The sequence below is a fragment of the Peromyscus eremicus genome, chromosome 12, assembly GCF_949786415.1.
Source record: "Peromyscus eremicus chromosome 12, PerEre_H2_v1, whole genome shotgun sequence".
Classification (NCBI taxonomy): domain Eukaryota; kingdom Metazoa; phylum Chordata; class Mammalia; order Rodentia; family Cricetidae; genus Peromyscus; species Peromyscus eremicus.
This window is the reverse complement of record NC_081428.1, coordinates 72,931,171-72,953,980: the sequence shown is the minus strand read 5'-3', so window position 1 is coordinate 72,953,980 and position 22,810 is coordinate 72,931,171. Positions and strand designations below refer to the sequence as shown.

The 22,810-nt window shown below is 43.7% G+C and overlaps 1 protein-coding gene across 1 annotated transcript in view; it reads right to left on the bottom strand.

Annotated features, from left to right (window-relative positions):
* Positions 1-22,810, bottom strand: part of LOC131922958 (protein HIRA) — an 89,761-nt gene that overhangs the window by 32,814 nt on the left and 34,137 nt on the right. The window contains exons 8-15 of the mRNA XM_059277833.1: positions 19,903-20,070; positions 17,156-17,269; positions 14,380-14,450; positions 13,765-13,870; positions 11,021-11,236; positions 9,264-9,349; positions 3,090-3,284; positions 1,145-1,306 (exon numbers count right to left, since the gene is read on the bottom strand). Of these exons, the coding sequence (XP_059133816.1) occupies positions 1,145-1,306; positions 3,090-3,284; positions 9,264-9,349; positions 11,021-11,236; positions 13,765-13,870; positions 14,380-14,450; positions 17,156-17,269; positions 19,903-20,070 (1,118 nt within the window). The remainder of the gene's footprint in view (positions 1-1,144; positions 1,307-3,089; positions 3,285-9,263; positions 9,350-11,020; positions 11,237-13,764; positions 13,871-14,379; positions 14,451-17,155; positions 17,270-19,902; positions 20,071-22,810) is intronic.

Genomic DNA, 22,810 nt, shown 5'->3' with positions numbered 1-22,810 from the left:
TTTTAAGATTCCTGCTACAAGATTGAATACTTGATTTAACAACAACTTCATAAAGCAGCAAACTTGTGCTGACCTCTGGAGACTGTTCTCCAAGAATACACCAGAAGCATACAAGCAGTTATTAGACAAGGAACGTCTTAGGAAGAGTCCACTGTAGTTTCAGACATGCCAACATCAAGAACAAATCTCATACAAATGTCCATCTTACTGGACATCTATTGTCTAAGTAGCCACTGCAATAGCCTCTGACCAATGTCCCTGCACTTAACTGTAGGTAACAAAGATAAGGGTGGTTCTATCTTGGACAACCAGGCCCTTACTGCCCACAGCAGGGTGTATCCACCAGAGGACTCACTGAAGGAAGGCAGCCCAGCCTGTGACTAGTTCTTTTACATTCTAACTCTCTAGGACGTGAAGTGAGTTCCTCACTGGAGCAGGTTTGGAAGGGGCCCTTCCAAGAGGCCGTCAAACTCAATGCCAATGGCAGAGGCTTGTTCCATGTACCTCAGGAAGTCACCTGAGTCACCAACCCAGGAAGTCACCAACCCAGGAAGTGAGTGCAAAAGAGGATTTTGCTCTGTTAACATCTGGGGGCACTTGGCAAAGATGTAAATCTGGAGATATTCTTCCACAACTCTAAGAAATTAAAAAACAAACACACAAGCAAAAAAAAAAAAAAAAAAATTCACAGCCTATGTATTTTGGCTGATGTATGTTAGGAAGACAGAAGAAATGGACAAGTCGTACCAAGTCTGCAGAGCTTAGAGGGCCATATGTCCTACAAAGACCTTATTTAAATCTCTTGTGTCTTACCTCACCTTCTGAGTAGAAGGCATTGACTTGCTCAGTGTACCTACATCTGAGCCTTCTATTTCTCCAACCACAGTTATGCTCTACCCTTCTCGGCAAACTCTGTGATCCACTCAAGGAGAGTGGACTCAGCAGACTAGAATGCCTGGTTCTTATGCCTCTTCCCCTGCTATCCTTAGGCCACAGTCTCCGCCCGACAGCTCCTTCCAGCCACCTCCCCACTTTCAGCAGCCACTCACTTCTTTCGCTCACAGAGGCCTCTGGAGTCTTGCTCTCCTATAAGAGACAGGATGCATGGTGGAACATCTGGGGAAGAATAACATCTACCACCTACCTTTCAACAGCTGTTGGGATCACACTGGTCAAGGAAGGAGCACCTGGTGTGGCTTTGGACCGCTCTGTGAATCGGGAGTCAAACGCTTTCATGGGTTCAATCTTGGATGGGGTTGTTAACACGGAGGGTGACAATGCAGCGGGAGTAGAGGTAGCATTCATACTGCGAGTAAAGACAGCAGGTTCATCAAACACAAGTGACAAAGGAGCTGAAGGTCTAGGACTTACATAATTTGGAGTCTATCTAAAGAAGCATAAACTTCAAACTTCTTTCTACAAATACAGAAACCTCAAAATACAATCTACTGTTTCTAATTTTTTTAATGTTCACACATTAAAATTCTGCAAGTCTATCTGAGAAGTTCAAAGGCAAACACATTCACATTTTCCCTTATGTGAAAACTTGTTCTGACAGTTTTTAGAGTTAGCCTATATACTGGGTCTCAGCAACCTGAAGACAGCATGTCCATCCCAAGTGACTCGACCACTAGCTTTACCACTTCCACAGTGGCTCTAGGGAGGAAAGCCCTCACTGGTGTCTTAGAGTCCTGGCCTAATCTTCCCTTCATCTTCAGCCCAGTCTCCTTGGTCCTAAGCGGAATAATGGCAAAGTCTTACACTTTGTGGAATAGCTTGTCCAGCCTTCCTCCTGCTCAAATCTCTCCCAATTCCTATGCAAAGCTACTGGGCCTTGGCTTACCTTATGCAGGTTACTCTACTTCCATCTGCCTACACCCTATTCTCATAGCAGATGCCTGGCAGCCATCCCCAACGGTACTGTTTTCCTACTCCATGAGCTCTGGCTCCACCCAAACACTGGTGGCACCAGTCCTTCCCAGACACCCCTGGCTTTGCCTCCTGAGCACCATGCCGCACTGTCTCCTCTCAGATGTGCACGCATCATTTCCAATGAGCAGTGACAATTGTTGCTTGGTGCCATCATGCCAGAGCCCAGAAGGAGGAGGCAGCAGTAACCCAAGATTTGTTCCACTGACAGAGAAGCATTCTCCTTTATCAGATATGAGTAGTAGGTGCTCTTTAAAATTGGGCCCTACTACCTATTGGAACTATCTTCCTAAAATGCAAGTCACAAAGTGTTCTGTCTCCCCTCTGAGAAAAGCCCAGGCTCCCCAGTTCAGAACAGGAACCTAGCCTTTCCTCCCTTTTCCCAGTCCATCTAAGGGACTGGGAGCTCTGCCTTGCCACTGTCCTGGCTCCCAGCCTTCTCCAGTTGTCCTGTATGGGCTCTGTGAGAAACACTTTTTCTGAAAAGTCTCAATGAAATCTGCTTGCTAGGCCCCCCAGTGGACAAACAGTTCTTTCGGCAAAAGGATCCTGAAAGCTACCTTGCAACCCTAAAGCTGCCTTTTCCCTATTGGAGGACAAGTACCTGCTAATCGATGCCCTGTATATACTTGTTCCTTACAGTGTATATCCCAGAGCAGGAATGTGGCCAATATTCACTCCAGGTTCTTACTCATGTTCCTCTAGTCCTGACTAGATATGATGCACAGTGAAGACAGGGACCCTCAGTAAATTTGATTCTAAGTGTGATGGGGACTCTACATACTCACAGGATCACCCTGACAGTGATGAACTGTGAAACTCACAGCACAATGGAGGCCAAAGTCAGAAATGTCAGGCTATGTCCAGTCTAGATGTGCCAGAAAGTGGGATCCTCTTATAGGCAGTATCTATCTCACTGGCAGGTCCCCAAACCTTTATAACTTTACCCTCAGCCAGCTTCTCTGTCAAGTCCACACAGCCTCAGGGACTAACTTAAACAAATCCTCCTGTCTAAGACCCTCATTTGAAACCAAGCATTTCTTCCCTTTTTCTAGTGAAGTGGTCATGAACTAAGAATAGAATGAAATTCTTATCCCTGGAACCATGTCCCAAACCTGAACTTTCCCCAAGGAGATGACTGCTCATCGGTGTCTACTAACCTGTCCTTACTGACAGACTCGCCTGTAGGCCTGGCACCAGTGGCTGCCGCTGGCTCTGTGCAAGGCTTTGAGGCGCCGAAGGAGGGGGTATTGGAGTCCAGTGGCAGTAGCTGCTGACCGCTAGGAGAGGAGAGCATGGTGCCTGCCAGGGAGCTGGAGAGTGGGATGCTGTTAAAGAATGCCGTGGAGAAGTCCCTGTCATTAACAAGGAAAAGTAAATCAGCACAAAAATGTCACATCTAGTATTTTATAACTTCTAAATAACATTTTTCTGGGTCTTGAGGCATGGGTAATTTGGAAAGTTAAGTTTTAAAAATGAAGGCAGAGGCAGGTGGATCTCTGAGTTCAAGGCCAGCCTGGTCTACAAAGAAGCCTGATCCACAGTATGAGTTCCAGGACAGGCAGGACTACACAGAGAGAAACCCTGTCTCCACAAAAGAGTTTAAAAAACGAAGCACTTAATATACTGCTTAATTGACTCTAAAGTAAACTAGTGATACATGTAAGACGGCGAAAAGACAACCAGGCTACTATTTACAACTGTTAGATGCTACTGAGCCTACACTGCCCCTGCAGCTCCTACAGCGCCTCCCCTTCGTAAGCTTTCCTACTGAACGGGCATGTAATTTACTTAACAGTCTCTACTGAAAGGCAGGTTTACCTCCCTGCTTCTGTGACACATTGCCTCACCAGGAGGTCTGATGTAAGTGCTGAGACTAAGGGACCTGGAGCCAGGGTGACTCCCTGCTTCTGTGACATACTGCCTCACCAGGAGGTATGATGTAAGTACTGAGACTGAGGGACCCAGAGCCAGGGTGACTCCCTGGCCAACTGCAAGTCCACACATTAGTGCACTTCAGTCACTTCCAAGTGCCTCAAGTTCTCATCTGCCAAGTGCTTGGACTCTCTCCAGTGGGTTATGATCAGGATTAAAGAATATTATGTAGTATAGAGAGAGAGCACACAGTAGCTGCTCAAAGACGTGGAATTAAATTGCTGTGTAATGTGGGATACATTCGGAGTAATGTAGCAAATGGAATGTTTATACATGGTTTTGATAAACATTTCTAAAGCTCTCTCCTTTGTGGTTAACTCACAAGCCACTTAGGAGAGTGTCTGTTTCCCCACAACCTAACAGGTTTTTTTGGTTGTCATGCTAGTGGTGGTGGTTGTGTTTATTTGTGGTTGGTTTTGTGGTACTGGGATAGAATCCAGAGCCTTACACATAAAAAGCAACTGCAATAACACTGAGCATGATATTTTTATTTTGATAAAAAGTCTTAGTAGGTTATCCAAGCTGGCAGTGAACTCACTCTGTAGCCCTACGCAGGCCTCCAGTAGCCTGCCCTGCAAGGCCCCCACTTAACAGTTTTATCAAATTTCTTGCTATCTGTCAATTTGATAGATAATAAGTAGTATTTTACTATAGTTTTGATCTGCAGTTATCTTGATATAACATTAAATTTTTTCATATAGAAACATCTGACTTGGGAGAAGGGAACAAATGAGAATAAGTTTTTTTGTTAGTATAATATTTTATTATATTATATATAATATATAGTATAATAATATATATATTATTTTAAAACAATGTCATTTTGGTGTGTTTTAAACTTTATGTCATTTATGCAAAACATCTTTTATCTATGATATTATAAGGTTATTTTTCTACAGACTCTTATAAAATTGTAAGCAAAAGGTTTTAAAGCCAGGGCATGGCAGCACACACCTTTAACACCAGCAATCATGAGGCAAAGGAAGGTGGATTTCTATAAGTTCGAGGCCAGCCTGGTCTACATATGAAGTTCCAGGCCAGCTAAGCCTACAAAGTAAGACCTTGTTTTTCAAAACAAAAGTTTTTTTGTTTTTTGTTTTTTTTTTGTTGTTTTTTTTTTTCGGTTTTTTGAGACAGGGTTTCTCTGTGTAGCTTTGCGCCTTTCCTGAAACTCACTTGGTAGTCCAGGCTGGCCTCGAACTCACAGAGATCCACCTGGCTCTGCCTCCCGAGTGCTGGGATTAAAGGCGTGCGCCACCACCGCCCGGCGCAAAACAAAAGTTTTAAGTGACAACAAGAAGAAAAAAAATGAAACAATAAAACAAGCAAAAAACTGCTAAGCTGTAGATATAAATGGCTAAAGAGGGTGGGATCCAATGTGGTTTCTACAGTGACAAATCATCCTGGTTCTCATTTATTGAACTGGCCAATGCTTCATCACTAACTGAGACACTGGCTTTAACACTCCCTTAGGGTAGGCATGGCGGTGCACACCTTTAATCCCAGCACTCAGGAGGCAGAAGCAGGCGGATCTCTGTGAGTTCAAAGCCAGCTTAGTCTACACGATGAGTTCCAGGCCAGCTAGGGCTACATAGTGAGTGAGACCTTGTCTTTTTTTTTTTAAAAAACGCCCTTGAAATAGGTAATGCAAGAACTCAGTTGGTAAACTACTTCCCACAAAATCATGAGGACCCGAGTTTAGATCTCCAACAACCACAAAAAAAGCCAAGCACCACACCATGTGTAATCCCAGTGCTGGGGAGGTGAAGACAGAACCTTTGGTGCTTGTCAGCTAAACTAGCTGAATTAGTTAGTTCCAGGTCCAGGGAGAGATCCTGTCTAAAAAAATACAGTAGAGAGCAACGGAGGAAGACACCTATGATGGCTTCTGCCTCCACACGCATGCACAAACACTTCCAGATGCACACCAACACCCACACACAAACTTCCTTGAATATTTAGGCCTTTCTAGAAATTGTATAACATTCCATCGGTCTGCCTACTCACATGTCAGTATCTCCCAGGTTTAAAACATGTTATCTTTTATATTTTAATTTCTGGTAGAATTAGTCTTCCCTAATCAATCCCTGTTTTTTTCCTTCTGAAATATCTTAAATATTATTATTTCTCCATATATCTTCAGAATAACCTTTATAATTCTGAAAACTATGGCTATTTCTCTTGGTTCATATTAAATTTGTTTAGGAATAACTGGCAGTCTTGATATTGAGTCATCTTAGCTAATCAGTAACCTATCTTTCTAGTTTTATTTTGTTGGGTTTTCTTTAGGTCACTCAAAATTCTGAGAAGTGCATATATCTGTACATGCACCTGTGGAGGTCAAAGGTCCGTGTCAGATATCTTGTCTGTCACTCTCCATCTTTTTCTTTTTTAGACATCATTTTTCTGACTGAACCTAGAGCTCACCAACTCAGTTAAAATGGCCAGCCAGTAAGCCCCAAAGATCTGGCTGTGCACACACACACACGGGAAACACAAACACAGGCACACACGCGCGCGTGCGTGTACACACACCAGTACGAAGACGCTGGGGATAGAAACCCAGGTCCTCATGCTTAGGCAGTAAGCACTTTCCCCACGGAGCATCTCCCCGGTCCACTAAGTGGATCCTTAAACTTTCTTCACAGGTTTACAGAGTTCATCTCTAAGCCATGCTACTCAGGAGGGTGAGGGGAAAGGTTACTTGTACCTCCAAGTTCAAGACTGGTTTGAGCAACAGAGTAAGATGTTGTCTTTTAGAAGGAAAAAAAATCATTTGTGAATGCAATTTCTTCCTTCCTATCTTGTAAAGGAACTGCTTCTAAAGGTATTGCCTGGTCATTTGTATCCAGCAAGGGCCCACTCTCTCAAATGTGCATGCTTCTACTCATGGAGTTTTTACAGGACACGGATCTACTTCGTAGCCTCCTGCCTCTACTTTCTAAGCTGGAATAAGCAGCATGCACAAGAACAGTGAGCTTTCTTGTTTTCTTTTGCTACCCACAGCATTTCCGACAATGTTCCTCTAGATCATATCATCCTTGAATAACAACATGTTTCATGTTCTCCTTTGGAACTCAAGTGTTGACTAACTACAAAGAGCCTCAAGAGGAACATTAAATTATAATCAAGAGAGTAAAAAGTCATTTCATTTCTAAATGTGATATGAAAGACTATTTACCAGTTAATGAAGCTTCTATCTACTTGTATTAAATTGAAGTCAGAACAACGCTGAATTTTATCAAAATGCCCCTTAGAATAACTATGGAGGTGATTATTTCATTTGTTTTGATCAGCTGATGTACAGACTTAAATTATTTCCCACAATTTTGAACATTGTTACCTAAAGCTTTATTAGATTTGTTTTATTTTTATTTTTTGAGATAGCTATGCTGACCTGGCTGGCCTGGAACTCCCTATGTAGACAAGATAAGCCTAACACTCACAGATTTCTGTCTTCCTCTGCCTCTCAAGTGCTAGGATCAAAGGTATGCATCATGTCCAGCCCTGAAATCAGCATCTCAACACACTATAAGGTTCTCCATTTTACTGTGTTATTTAAGATTCTGCACTGACATCCAGAAACTACATGAGCTTGAAATTTATTAAGTTCTTTATGGTGACATGCTCATCTTGCCTCAGTCTCCTGAATAGTTGGGACTATGTGATACACTATAGGGAATCAGCATCTGTGTTACATTTGGATGCAAGTTTCTTTTTTATCTACAAACTAGAATATACAACATGTTATTAGAAGTCCCCTGTGAAGGCTTCCTAATCTGGTGGCCTTAAGGAGGGTAAACACAATTTCTTCTCCAGCAATATTTTAATTTTAGTAATTTTATTTATATTTATATGTACATATATAAATTTAGAGTTTAACAAAGTCTCTCATCCTTTTGATTCTTTTGTTTCTTTGTTTTTCCAGACAAGGTTTCTCCATGTAACAGTCCTAGCTGTTCTGGAACTCACTTTATAGACCAGGCTGGCCTCGAACTCACAGATCCACCTGCTTCTGTCTCCTGAGTGCTAAGACTAAAGGTGTGTGCAAATCACGGCCTGGCCAGGAGGGTAAAAATTTTTAACAAAAATAATCAAGTTCTGATACCAGAATTAAGTGCCCAGTAGTAGAAAGGTGACTCAAGGCCAGCCAGAAAGACCCCATTTCCTCTGCCTCTTGATTGTTGTAAACCTTCCATGTAAGGCATGAAAAGATCCACTGAAAGTTCACCACCACCACCTCTTTCCCTACCACAGGCCTGCAGTGTTCAAATCACATTTCCACACTTGATTCTACTAAGTTAGGCAGACAGCCTCAACCCTATAAAGGGGTGGGCGGGTAGTGAAGGTTAATCACCCCTCGGAGAGGAGTCAAGAGAGCAGGTTCTGAACAGGCAGTTGGTACACTAGCCTGAGAGTTAGGGTCAGCACAATGAATGAAGCCTCTTTAGCTTTCAAGGAAGACAAGGAAGACCTGGACTCATGGATGGGCAACCACAAAATGTAAAGACCACTGTACAGTCTCTGCGAAAGACTTCCTGATGCCCTGAGCGGATCACTGTGTGGGTCTGAAACCAGAGACAGTGACAGTGGGGACTACTGCTTTCACAGAAGGACTCAGCACCCTTTGACTCAGCACATGTCATTCCTAGACACCAATCGGTACAAACACATGCCTGACGGCACAGAGGCAGACAACAAATGTGAAGAGGCCATACCTCCCTGCCCCTCCACAGAGCAAGCAATGGATCTCAGAGCCCTACCCTCTGTCCATCAGTTCCAGTTGAGGAATTACCCATGAGGACAGTCAAGTGTGTGTTCAACAGTCAACAAAAACTGGACACAAACTAGAAGTCCACAATTAAGGAGCTGGTTCGTTAACTCGTGGTGCATTCAGACAATAGAAATCTGGATAATCAGCAAGCAATGCTTCAGAGGACTATTTATTTAGTGGATGAAAGGTAAGATACAGTAACAAGTGGGGAAAGACTAGAAATACAGATATCAAGATGATAACAGAAGCTGGAGAATGATATTTATCCTCTTCTTTGAACTTTTTACTATCTTTCTAATTTTCCAACTATAGATCTTTCATAACTAGGAAAAAAACAAACTCTTATAAAAGGAAGAAATGTAACTTCCTTTCTTGTCCTGCAATACCTTGCCAGCAGCATGGCAAAGTGGACAGCTAGCAAACGGAGACATCCTGGCCTCAGGCCACTCAGTCCCTACCCTTCCACGTGTGTCAAGAGTGTATGGGGAGCTCTCTGGGGATCAGAGGGTTTTGAGCATGTGGTGGTTGGACCCAGAGTCTTCCAAGACCCTAACTGGCTAACTGGCAAAAGAGAAGAAGACCTCCCCAGACAAGGTCACAGAAAGCTTGGTAAATGAATGAGTACCCAGTATCCAGCTGTGCTATGCAGAGAGGCGTGATTCTCCTCCGACCATCTGCTGTCCGTGTTTCCACTTGTTTCTTCAGAAGATTCTGGCAAAGGAGAGTCGAATAAATGAACACAAAAGTTTCAGCTAACCACATCCAGAATCAAAAAATAAAGCTGTTTCTTCTTTTTCCTTCATGATGAAAACACTTAGCTCTTTTAGGAAATAAATATGAACTACAGTATTGGTAACTGCAGTCTTCACATTACACAACAGAACTCCAGGACTGAGACATGGTGCTCATGCTGTGTTCCAAGCCCCTGGCACCCACTATTCTTTCTGCTCCTATGAATTTGACTACTTACACTGTCATAGGGCAGTATTTTGTGCTTCTGTCTCTGTTTCACTGTTAGGGTGCATGCATTAAATATGGGTATGTCATGTATATCATGATGAAAAATAAGGCTTCTAAGGAAATATATTCTAATTCTCCTTTCTATAGCCTTGTTGATACAAAGAAAGTCAAGCAGCTCTCACGCAGACATGTTTAGCAGGGCATGTGCTTGATTTTCAACACAGTGAAGAAGAACAGAAAGCTCCCAGATGAACCGGTTCTAAGAGCCTTCTTCTCTGCCATCAATCAATACCAGACATGACCAAACTTAGGTTGTAAGCACATGACATCCAACAGCCATTAGGTACTACAGGGGCCTTAGGATTAAGGTCTGAACCTGTGAGTTACACTCTTACCACAAAGTGGGACTTGCAAACCAACTTTATTTATTTAAAATAAAAAATAGGGCTGGAGAGATGGCTCAGAGGTTAAGAGCACTGAGTGCTCTTCCAAAGGTCTTGAGTTCAATTCCCAGCAACCACATGGTGGCTCACAACCATCTGTAATGAGATCCGGTGCCCTCTTCTGGCCTGCAGGGATACATGTAGGCAGAACACTGTATACATAAAATGAGATCCGGTGCCCTCTTCTGGCCTGCAGGGATACATGTAGGCAGAACACTGTATACATAATAAGTAAATAAATCTTTAAAAAAAATAAAAAAATAAAATAAAATAAAAAAATAAAAAAAATTAACGTGTCACTCTGTACCACTTTGTGAACTAGAACACATTATACCGCCCAGGATGGGTTCAAATTTGTAGTGACCCTCGTGCCTCAGGCTGCCAAGTGCTAGAATTATAGGTATGAGCCACCATGTCTGGCTTCCATGCTGACTGTTAACACAGCAGCCTTCCTTCATGAAAGGCTTGTACCTGGGATTCCTAATCACATATTCCATCAGAATGACCTGGGAGAGATTGGCTGACCTCCACAAGCTCCTGGACATAATTTAAGTTCTCAGTAAGCTCCATGTCTCTTCTGCTGCCCTGTCCCATTATCCCTGTCCATCAGTGACATACAGGCTTCCAGAAGAAGGGGAGCCCACACAACTCTGAGGGCAAGTAATCTAATTTCTCAGCGTCTACTCTCCTAGAGAGATGAGTAGGAGGAGGCTTTGCAGTTCCTGCAAAGCACAATCTCTTCTATGGCTCCCTTGGGTAAAACCTCTGATGAAGATATTTCAAGCCATTATTAGTGTGGGTCCCAGCTGGTTATGGGTCCAGCCCCATACTCACCACACACCCTCTTCACCACCACTCATGCCCCGGTCCTATCTTTGTACCCTGTCCAGGCCTCCTGTGCCATGTTCCATCTGTTCATTCCTTTTGCTGTCTCTGTGCATGTGCTAATGTCTCTAGTGCCCCTGGGACATGCCCTCACCTTCCTGATATCTTCCAGACTTTCTCCATTCACCACACCCGTGACTGAGGATGCTGAGCTGGTCTCCCTAGCCACGGCATTCTTCTGGTCCAACTGCTGCTGTTGCTGTCTCCGCTGGTACTTGAGCATTTCGGGGTTCTCAATAACAGCTGTGGAAAGCTGGGCCTCGGTCATGATTGCCAGGCTCTTGCCATAGGTGGACTGGTGAATGCGGCTCTGTAGGAAGCAGGGAGAGGTTTGACCATGGGTGTGAGTATCACCATGGCCACAGTTGCCCACCAGCAGGTGCACTACAGTGCTGACTCTCCTGGTTCTAAGAGCAGAATGGCCCCAGAGGCCAGCTCACCATCAGTTCCCACTCAACTGCCTGTCACTGCCTAGACAAACCTGTCAAAATCTCTCATCTTTCACAAGATGTTGACAGCCTTCTATGCATCTACAGGTGGGGAGACAGGGACAAGAAATCACCTTTTACACTGACTGGTGCAAAACAAATGTCAATGGGTACTGTCTCAACTGAAATGCAGATGCCTAAATTGGTAACTGAAGTTCTTACATCACACCAAGAACCCTAAGCACTCTCACAGAACCAACCTGCTCTCTGTGCTCTGGTGGATGCCAGCCACCATGGCAAGAGGTCCCCATGCAACTAGCATTGTATCTCAAGAGCACAGGAGGCTTCTCAGCTACCCTATCATGGTACTTCTGAGCAGGATCTCCTCCCAGCCCTAGGCCCTTCTTAATCCTATGCCATAAGGAGCTAGACAGGAACCTCAGGAGAGGAGGGGCAGCATCCCAGAACACCGTAGTAAACAGTTTTCATAAAAACATGCTGAGAAGTGGATCCACAAAAAGATGTGCAAATGACAGTGCTGGACCCTGCCTGTCTAGTCCCAGGACATAGGGACTAGAGGTAACAGGGATCTGCCTCATACCAGATGATGTCTAGTTAGCAGCAGCTTTCTACGACAGGGACTTTGAAACTAACTCCTGTAGGACCTGTGTAGCCCCAGGAACCTTCCCTTCTACCATCCTGTCTCCTGTTCACTCTCTCAAATCAACCTCCGTAATCTCAAGCCAAAATTCGCCTGGACCAAGATTTTTCTAGAGTTCCTTAAACACAGGGTCACTGCCAATGATCGGGAAAGGTAAGATACACAGGATTCTTCTGTATGCTCTCACAGTGACTCTCCAAGAGGCACTGAAGGGTCCAAGGGTCCTTGATGACAGGGACAAGGCACAATGAAGATTCAAGATCACTCAGAAACTTATTCCTTCTTAAAAGAAAACTGACAGGCTGCCCCCCATTCCAGGCACAGTGCATAAGGTAGAGCTCCACCCCAAGGGATTTAAATCTCAGTTGAGGGTGGTGGCGTCGCACAGTAGATTAAGAGTAGCTTACCCCCAGCAACAGCATCACTAAGAGGATAGCTGCTGACCTGCTCTGGGCTTCCACAGAGCTCCATTCAGACAAATGGATATAATACCCCATTAACGGTTGGCAAAAGTCTGTCGGTAGAAAGAACAGTTTCTGTGTCTACAGCAGGTAAAGCAGAGCCTTTCCCAAAGCCCATACAGAGGTACAGGGAGGCCCCATGCTCTGAGAAGAGACATCGGGGAAGGAGCCTGGCTCCAAGGCAGCAAGCCTAGTTCACACATCCACTCTTGAACTAAGGACAGAACGGTCCTGACAAAGGACTGTGCTATTTTCTTAGGCTTGGTTACCTCACTGATGAAACAGATGAGAACTGCTTTATAAATGTTACTTTTATAAAATAACTAGTCCTTTATTATGGCATCTAGGAAGAAAGGGGTTGCAGAGAAACTGAAGAAAGAAAGGGGAAAAAAAAAACTAGGAAAAAAGAGGGCCTAAGTCAAACACAATGTTAAGAAACAATAACAAACAGATCTCCATGGAATCATTGGCTTATTGCAGCGCCTACTTTTCAATAACTAAATTTGGTCACTAGGAGCAAAGAATGTCTTGGCAAGTTTTCTACCAAGCTTTCAACTTTATCTTTTTTTATTTTTAACATTAAAAAAAAAAAAATAGTTCTCCATTGGTAGGCCTCAATACCATACAGACATTCCTTAAAATACCTTAAAACATAAATTTCTAAGGATGGAGCTCAGTGGGTACAGCGTTTGCTCACTATATGTGAGGCCCTGGGTTCTATCCCCAGTATTTATAAGCCTCACTTTGCAGATTTTTGTTCTGTTTTGTTAATTTATTCATTTTAAACTAGCCTCATTGTATAGCCCAGCCTGGCCCTGAACTCTCTTTAGCCTCTTTGGGATTAAAGATGTTTGCAACTGCACCCAGCAATTGTATGTAGTTTAAATGATAAGCAAAGCCCATATTTGGCCCAGAGTCTGGCACAGACACTAAGAATGACCAGTATTAACTGGTCACATAACTGCTGCTATGCCACCCAGCATAAACAACAGGATAAAGACAGTGACATAACAAGAACCCCAAGGAAGTGACGTAGACTCTCTCCCAGAGTGAAAGCCTCCTTATGGATACTGCCTATCTTGGCTTAGGCAGGAGTGCCCAGTTGATTCTTTGTTCCAATACTTATTTCTGACGAGTATTTATTAATCCATTTTTTTCAAAAACGATTACATAATATATAAAAAGCAAACATGTTAGAACACTTAATGTATCTATGTCTTCCATAAGAAGAGAACCCAAGTAAAGGGGCCTCAGAGCTATTGTGGCAGCTTGTAGGCCACAAACCTACCTTTTCCTCCTCACTCAGGGGGTCTCCAAGTTCATCCTGGGAGAAATCAAGGAATGCCACAGAGCCGTCCATGGAACATACCAGGATACCCAACCCGTTCAGAGTCCTGAAAGAAACAGCTGTCAGCAGTCTAGGTGGGACAATGCGCTTGAGATGGCCATCCACACCACATGACTGGACCATCAGGAAGCTCAGAGAATACTGAGATGAATGCCAGAAGCCTAAGGTTCCCTTCTGTGGCCAGAGCACAGGGGCAGGCGAAGAAGGGCAATAATCATAGCCTCTACTACCCTTTAGGGCTATGCACCAGTGAAAAGAATTGCTTACCAGGTTTTCTAAATGTTTTCAATTCCTGTTTTATAAATCTTGAGAAGCTTATTTGCTATAAACCTACAAGAATCCCACTTTGTCCAAACAATGTTTCCTATAACAAACCCTATCTGTGGTGACATTCTCCCAGCAGCAGGACAGAGCTGCTGCTGCTGCCTGAGGAGATTGCAAACAGCACCTTGGAGTCTGCAATTGCCAGGGGAAGGTGAACAAGCTGCCTGGCCCTAATATACCCAAAAGGTCTCATGTTGTAGTAGTCAATGCATGTAGTAGAATCCATCTTACCAGGAAATATCCATGATGGACTTGTCAAACAACTCATGGATGACAACCAGAGGCCGTTTCAAACACGTGAGCTATGGGAAGAAAAAGTCAAAATTAATGAAATCACTGAGAACCAGCTCATGCACTCAGCTAAACCATCTTTATGTGCCAGGAGCTTCAGTCACTTCCACTAACATACATGGTATATTCAACTGCTAAAACCTCAAGCTGGGAAAACTAAGACCTGCCAGAAATTCACATACTAGAGAAGCTACAGTCTGGTGTGGGCACAGCTTTGTACATTCATTCATTAACAACAAAAGCAGAGAATCTACAGAGCAGGATGAGATGGTCTCAGAAAGAACCCAGCTCACCTTCTCGCACTGAGCTCTGGTCCACATTCCCCAAGGCTCCTGTAAATAGTTACATAAATCACGCAGGCTCACCCTGTGTGTCAGGTATCTCACAAACACACACCGATACAAACTGCTCTTAGTGTACACACAGAGTAAACTGTTAAACTTCAGTAAGTGGATGGAGGCTGGCTTAGCAAGAGTCAAGAGCTTGCTGCTCTCCAGAGGACCTGAATTCAGTTCTAGTACCACATCAGGTGGTTCACGACCACGACAGCTCCACAAGACCCAACACCTTCTGGCCACAGGACACGTGTGCACATGTGCTCAAATATGCACACACAAGCACACGCACACACGCACGTACAGATACACAGGTAAAATGAGGGAAGGGGTCTGGAGAAATGGCTCAGTGGTTAAAGCAAATTAATGTCTTACAGAGCATACAAGCTCAGTCCCCAGCACCCACATGGAAGATAACAATCACCTATAATTTCAGTTCCAGGAGATGGACACCCTCTTTTGACCTTCACAGGCAACTAGGCACACACGTGGTACACATAAATACATGTATTCAAAAAACTCATACACATAAAATAAAAATAAATAAGTTTTTTAAAAAAAATTGATGAACTTGTAAATATTTATTTTAGTCTTCAAAATAAAGCATATGTCTGTGGATATCTTTGTATTGCACATACCATAAACCTGCAATTGAATATGCTGCGAAAATCTTTTGTAGGTGCTTATAAAATATTCAGCAGGTGCATGTTCACCAGCTAGTCATTCTAACATTATAATCAATACCATCTCTCAGACCAGTGCCCAGAGCCAAGTCCCATGGATCTGGTAAGAATGCATTTGTCCATATGATGATGGGCTCCCTTGTGCAGGTTGTGGGAGGCTGATCTACTCTGCCTTGTACCTGCAGCCTGGTGTGTGGGCAAGGAGAAGATACAGCCACCTGAGACTTGAGGGGAATACTGAATCTGAGCTACCTGGATCCTATACTAAGTATCTTGGCCCACCGTAATTCTACTTCCAGAAAACAACTTTGTCCATTTCCCATGAAAATCTGAAGTATGTATACCTACCTGATCACAGAATTCTATCAAACTTAAGCAACACCCTTCATGGCCTGAGATAGAGGGACTCCAGAAGAGCATGCCATGAACTGCTCACTGTAAGCAAACATCCAGAGTGGGTGTGAAGTGAATGCTACCTGGGTCCCTTCCAGCAACATATTTCTCTGTACAAATTGTAATGCATGTAGCTAGAGGGTGACTTTGAAATATATAACCTCAAATATATTCTGCTTTTGAAGAAACAGTTTTAATTTAATTTTTTAAAATTTGTGTGTGTGTGTGTGTGTGTGTGTGTGTGTGTGTGTGTGTGAGTGACTGACTGACTGAGTGACTTTCAGCATGCTAGTATGCACCAAGTAGTTATGATCACAGTCTGCAGTGAATATGGAGTTGTCTCAGGTCACAGAACATCAGCCTCTGGTAATAAGGAATTTAACCTTTCTAAGCCCTAACTTGGAAAACAGACACAGTTCATTCTCAACCCATCACTGAATATATGCTGAGAATCTGCACAATGGACCACACAGAGTTAGGTCCAAATAGGCTTAAGACAGCACCTCCCTCCACTATAGTGTCACTGCTATTTGCTACTTGCTAGCAAGGAGAACAAGACAGTCTTACCCTGATGGACACGTAAATGGAGGTACTAACTAATTACATAAAGAAGTCAATACTGGCAGGCCAGGATGGCAGGAGGAGCTCAATCAAGGCCAACCTGGGCCTCACAAAAAAGACTGTCTCAGCTACAACAACCTTAATATCTGTCCACAGGAAAACACTTGGTATGCTCATACAATTAAAACCTACACAGTAAGAAAAAAATATTGTTAAATATAACACTTAAGAATTTCAAAACCCACTATGCTAAATAAAACAAAAAAAAAAGTATACACTGAGCAACTGCATTTACATTAAGTTCAAGAACAGGCCAAACTCGTCTATTTTGAGAGGCTATTAGTGCAGCTGCCTTGCTAAAGGCAGGGATGGGAAGTATTCAAGATGATGGTGACAGCAAAACAGACAGACATGACAAGTCACTTACCTGGCCCTTCCAGGTGAGCACACTTTATCTATATTCTACATAGACACAAGGACTTCTTAGCAGAGAGCAAACACAACAGGCCAGCGACGACACCGGCAGCTGAAGGAGCTCCAGGAGGGGTCGGGGTACCCTCTCTTGGCCAGGCCCAGACCCAGTCTCTTCTTTATAAACAGCAGGAGAGCCTGTGTGCTTCTGAAAAGGCGCTGACCCCAGGTACAGGGTAAGGAATACACTGAACACCATCAAAAACAATGGGTCCAGACTCATCGTCTTCCCAGTCCACAGCCTTCCCCTGCAACCAAAGCTCAGGCGCTTACCCAAACAGAGAGGGAGCGGTCCTTGCTGCCAACAGCACAGCAGCAGTATGGGCAGCTGGGCTTTGCAGAACTCCCGTTCTTCTGCTTCTTTTTGAAGATTTTTGGGTTGAATTTCTAAAGCCAAACAACCAAGGTTAAAATAAATAATCAAGTACCAAGATGCTCCTATGCTTAAGTGTACTGAGTAGTTTTTATCAACTTGACACAAAGTAGATTCTTCTGGGAAGAAGGAATCTCAACTGAGGAACCGCCTCCATCAGACTGACCTTTGGGTGTGTCTGTGGGGCATTTTCTGGAATCTCAATTGAGGAGCTGCCTCCATCCATCAGACTGACTTTTGGGTGTACCTGACGGGCATTTTCTTGATTAATGATTGATATGGGAGGGTCCAGCCCACTGTGGTTCAGTGCCACCCCTGGGCAGGTGGTCCTGGGTTGAAAGCAAGTTGAGCAAATCAGAGAAACCAACTCAGGAAGCAGCCTTCCTCCATGGCTCCTGCCCTGACTTCCCCCCAATGATGGACTATAATCAGGATGTGCAATCCAAATAAATCCTTTCCTACCCAAGCTGCTTTTGGTTATTAGAACGCAAACTAGAACACCACGCATCAGAAAAACACACCAAATTCCCAGCCCACAGACAGGAATTCCTCACAGACCCCAAGCTTGGCACTGAGTACTCATGATTCCACCTTGAAAACTACAATGAGATATTTTGCTGATGATGCAAATGAAAGCTCAAGGTCAGAAAATAAATGCACAGAACGGTAAAACGAAGATTTGAAGACAGCACTACCAAACACTCTATTTATGAAGCCAGCAGACAGGTCAAGGGAATAAGAACTACTAGAATCCTCGCCTGGCAGTTAGCCTTGGGACCTGAAGAGAAGCTGAGCTTGCTAGGGGACTTCAGATACAATGGCCTGCTCACTACATCCCCATCCCAAACCCCCAGCCCTTTTCTTTTTGGTGTGAGTGTTTTGTCTGCATGTCCGCTGGTGCACCACAACTTGCAGTTCCCGTGGAGGCCAGAAGAGGGAAACCGGAGTTACAGATGGCTGTGAGCTGCCACACAGGTACTAGGAACTGAACTCGGTTCCTCTGGAAGAGCAGCCAGTGCTCTTAATCGCAGAGCCACGTCTCCAGCCTCTCACTGTATCTCTTAATAGAGGCCAAAGGGACTAGCAGGAGGTCCTCTTAATTCCTTCTCTCCTCACTGTATTTATCTGACTGATGACTAATGGACAATGACCTCCTTAACTGCCTGCTGGCCTAGAGAGCTGATGCCTCAATAAAGACTGGGAACACAGAATGAGTGCTGTGCCATCTTCATAGATTAAGAGAACAGAGCTCTTAGAATTGTAAAGGGTGGCTCCCGAGAGCCTGGTATCAGCACAAAGAGCTTTCCCCTCCTGAGGGCAGGCAGGAGTGACCAGAAGAACAGATATGGGACAAGATGGAATGTGGAAGATGTGTGCCCAGGGTTTGACTTTCTACAACCACTGGTTAGATTACAGGGTCTTTCAAAGTTTTGTGGGTCCTGGTAAGGTAAGTGTCATTTTCTTACAGAGCTGTTGAGGACCAGGTAAGAGAGTGACACAGAACCACTGTATTAAATATTAATCAGTAATTTCAAACATTTATCAAGAAGGCCCTACTCTCAAACAAAATTCAACATGGACTCCCAACACAAAACAAATTTAGAGAGTTCCATTTTATTTTATTCCTAAAATATTTTAAGGTACAATATATTACACTTATTTATAATAGATTTAAAAAACATGTAATCAAGCCAGGCAGTGTTGGTGCACACCTTTAGTCCCAGCACTCGGGAGGCAGAGGCAGGTGGATCTCTGTGAGTTCAAGGCCAGACTAGTGTACAAGGCGAATTCCAGAACAGCCAGGTCTACACAGAGAAACTCTGTCTCGAGAAACAACAATAAAACCCATGTAATCAAGAACCCATTGTGATCAGGTGATCCTTTACTGTTGTAAAACTAACAATCTCTTTTATTTGGTTATTCTACATTTAAAAAAAAAAAAAAAAAAACAGATTCTAAGAGGTTATTTGTGACTCCTTAATAGTCTGTCCTGGGCACTCTCAAGACATTCTAATTAAAGTCACCCAATGTGGAAGACATTCTCTCAAGCCTAAAAGATGAGCAATGACTCTGCATACACAGGCTTAGCCATAACTCAGGGATAGAGCACTTGCCTAGCATGCAGAAAACCCTGGGCTCCAACACCACAAAACAACAACAAAGACTGGATGCACACACCAGTACTCTCAGCACAGGCAGTCAACTACATATCCACTGCTGCTGGGCATAAGCAGCACACCATTTCAAGGGTGTCCAGAATGTTCTTTGTTCACAAGAAATGGGTAAGGGAGCACCTATGGGCAGATCTAAAAAAGGCTAGTTGCTGGGCTACAATATTCCTAACTAAGAGTGATCCAGAAGACATTTACCATTTTAGACTTTGGCAAATATAAAACAATCCTACATGCATATCCCATTTGACAAAAATAGCCTTAAATATTCAAGCATGCTTAAAATGAAAGATGTACCATCATAATGTACTGCCTCTCAGAGCCCATCACTCAGACTACATGAGGCACAGTCTTAGAGAGACTTCTTGGGGAAACTGGCACTCCCTAAGCTTGGAAGACACATGCAGGTCACTGCAGAAGACAGCTCAGGATGATACTGATGGCTGCTTGGTATTTCTGCAGTGAGGGACACTCACCACAACAGTCACAGCTTTCCGGTGCCCCACGAAGTCCATGTTGGTCTTCCAGCCCTCTCGTTCGATGATCTGAGCAGTGGGACCAGAGTTATTCATGGCATGGGCAGATACCAGGTAATGGCCATCAGGTGACCAACTAAGCCGGAGTACATGGGTCGTTCCTCCACACTGTAAAAAATATCTGAACTTAAAAGGAGCTCAAGAAAAACTCTGGCCTCAAGGATAAAGTGAACTGTAATTTACAAATATATGTTCATGGGACACACACCAAACTTCTGCCTAAACTCTACCTAGTCTCTCTATGTGGCACACCAGACAGAGCTCCCTGTCAAATGACAATGGGAACTATGACATCATCCAGTCTCTGCTTACCCACATGAATGAACATAAAACACCAGAAACAGAATCTGCAGAAAGACCATTCCTTTATTTCACCAGCTCTGCATGGGCCCAATCTATCTGGCCCCTGGCCTACTAGTTCTGTCTAGCACTGGTTAGCCCCAGCACAGAGTATCTACAAAGCATCCTCAAAAAATGCTACAATAAAAAAAAGCACCCACAGACACCCATAAGCCAAAGAGGAACCTGTGTAATGTGCTACCCACTCCCTTGAGGTTATCTCCACACCTCAAGAATGGTGAGGACACCTGTGAAGGAGAAGAGGTTTGTACAGTCCTTATACTATAAAAGGCACAGCAAAAGGGCACTAGTCCTGTGTTAGCCTGAAGGTTGGAACAGGTATCCCTTCACAGGATTACTATTACAAAAAAACTCAAGGTTGGCCTAGGTCAGCCTTCAAGAGCAGGGTTAAGATCTTCTTTCATGGTCCCAGAGTAGCAGAGCAGGACCCATTGCAGTGGGAGCAGCTCCTTCCCCCTCTGTGCAGCATGGCTACAGGAGAGGCCACAGGGCACTGCCAGACCTCACTGGCATGCAGGGCCCTCCTACAGCCAGTCTAAGAATCAGCTCACAGAAGCCCACGTCCAGCAGTCAAGACTTCTAGAAATTCTAGATGTGATAGACACATCCACTATACCAGGCAGCTGTAGGCAAGGAAGGTGAAATCCAGCCTTAGTCCTAGACCTAGCCCAGTGGCCGGTGTTGATTTAGGGGGAGCTAAGTATGGGATTTTAAGTTTCTTACTGGAGTTGACGATGGCCAGTAAGCAAACACTAAACTGTTTCTGCAAATATTCACTCCTCTGTCCCATGCTTTAGGAAGCCTTCTCTGACATAACCGCCTTCCTTACTATCTCTGTAGTGTGGACACTACCTTCAATACATGTACAATTCACATGAATGTCTGTCTTTCTCATGGACAACAAGCATCAAGGGGAGACACAACATCACAATCCATTTTTATTTGCCTACACCCAGTACTGCTTTACATACAAAACACACTTACTGTCTAATGAGTAACAGTCATCTTCAACTCAGATTCCTTATGAAATTAGAATGCAAATAGACAGTAGAGTACCTGAGAAGTTACTGCAGTCTGATCTCCCTCCACATGGTACAAACTGTATCCTGCCCAACAGAGGTCAGCTAGCCTACACTGCAATGTCAACAGACAAAGCAAAAGCACAACCAATAACCTACCAAGAGAGCCTCCTCCACATGGCCATTCCATAAGGTAACTTCCTTATGGAAGTTCCCCAAGATAAGAAAGGGTTTCGCCCACAAGTCAGGCCACAACACAACAGGGTCGCTATAAGGTTCTCTTTAGCTTTAAAATCTATCAATAAATAGTCTAATAAAACAGAAAACAGCCCCAAAAATTAACCAATGGGATCAAAAAGCTCTACACAGCAAAGGAAACTATCAGCACAGCAAAAAGACAGCCTACAGAACGGGAGGAAAGCTTACCGCCTATTACTCAAACAGTGTGTTACTATCCAGAACATATAAAGAGCTGCAAACGGCTGCTGGAGGAGGGAAGCCATTTTCCTTCAGAAGTACAGCCACTGGTATGGTGCCCAGGAGCCAGTGAATAACCCAACAGCCATGTTCATGCCATGTTCACACAAACAACCCAAACTAAACCCAAAGGTCTACTGGAAAAAAAAAAAAAAAAAAAAAAGACCAAAAATAAAGGAAGAGGAAGTTAGAAAGAAGGTTCAAAGGAAGTAGGAGAGAGGCAAGTGCATACACAAAACATACATGTGTATAAAGCTGTCAAAGATAAATGTCTAAAAAGTTTTTAAAAGGAACAGCAAAAACTAAATACCCCCCCCCAAAAGGAAAACTGCCAAAAAACAAATGGGCTAATAAAATGAGAGACCTCAAAAAAAGAATACTTTTAGATACTTTTAAAAGTGTGTGCTGCCGGGCGGTGGTGGCGCACACCTTTAATCCCAGCACTTGGGAGGCAGAGCCAGGCGGTTCTCTGTGAGTTCAAGGCCAGCCTGGTCTACAGAGCAAGATCCAGGACAGGCACCAAAACTACACAGAGAAATCCTGTCTCGAAAAAAAAATAAAATAAAATAAAAAGTGTGTGCTATCCTTAGCCTTGTGGAAAATGCAAATTAAAACTACTTTGAGATTCCATCCCAGTCAGAATGTCTATCATGAAGAACAGAGACAGTAACAAATGCTAATAGAGATATAGGGGAAAGGAACCCTTATTCAATGCCGATGGGGTTCAAGTAGTGCAGCCATTATAGAAATCAATACATGGGCTGGAGAGATGGCTCAGCGGTTAAGAGCACTAACTGCTCTTCCAGAGGTCCTGAGTTCAATTCCCAGCAACCACATGGTGGCTCACAACCATCTGTAATGATATCTGGTGCCCTCTTCTGGCCTGCAGTCATACATGCTATATACATAATAAATAAATCTTTTTTAGAAAAGAAAAGAAAAGAAAAGAAAAGAAAAGAAAAGAAAAGAAAAGAAAAGAAAAGAAAAGAAAA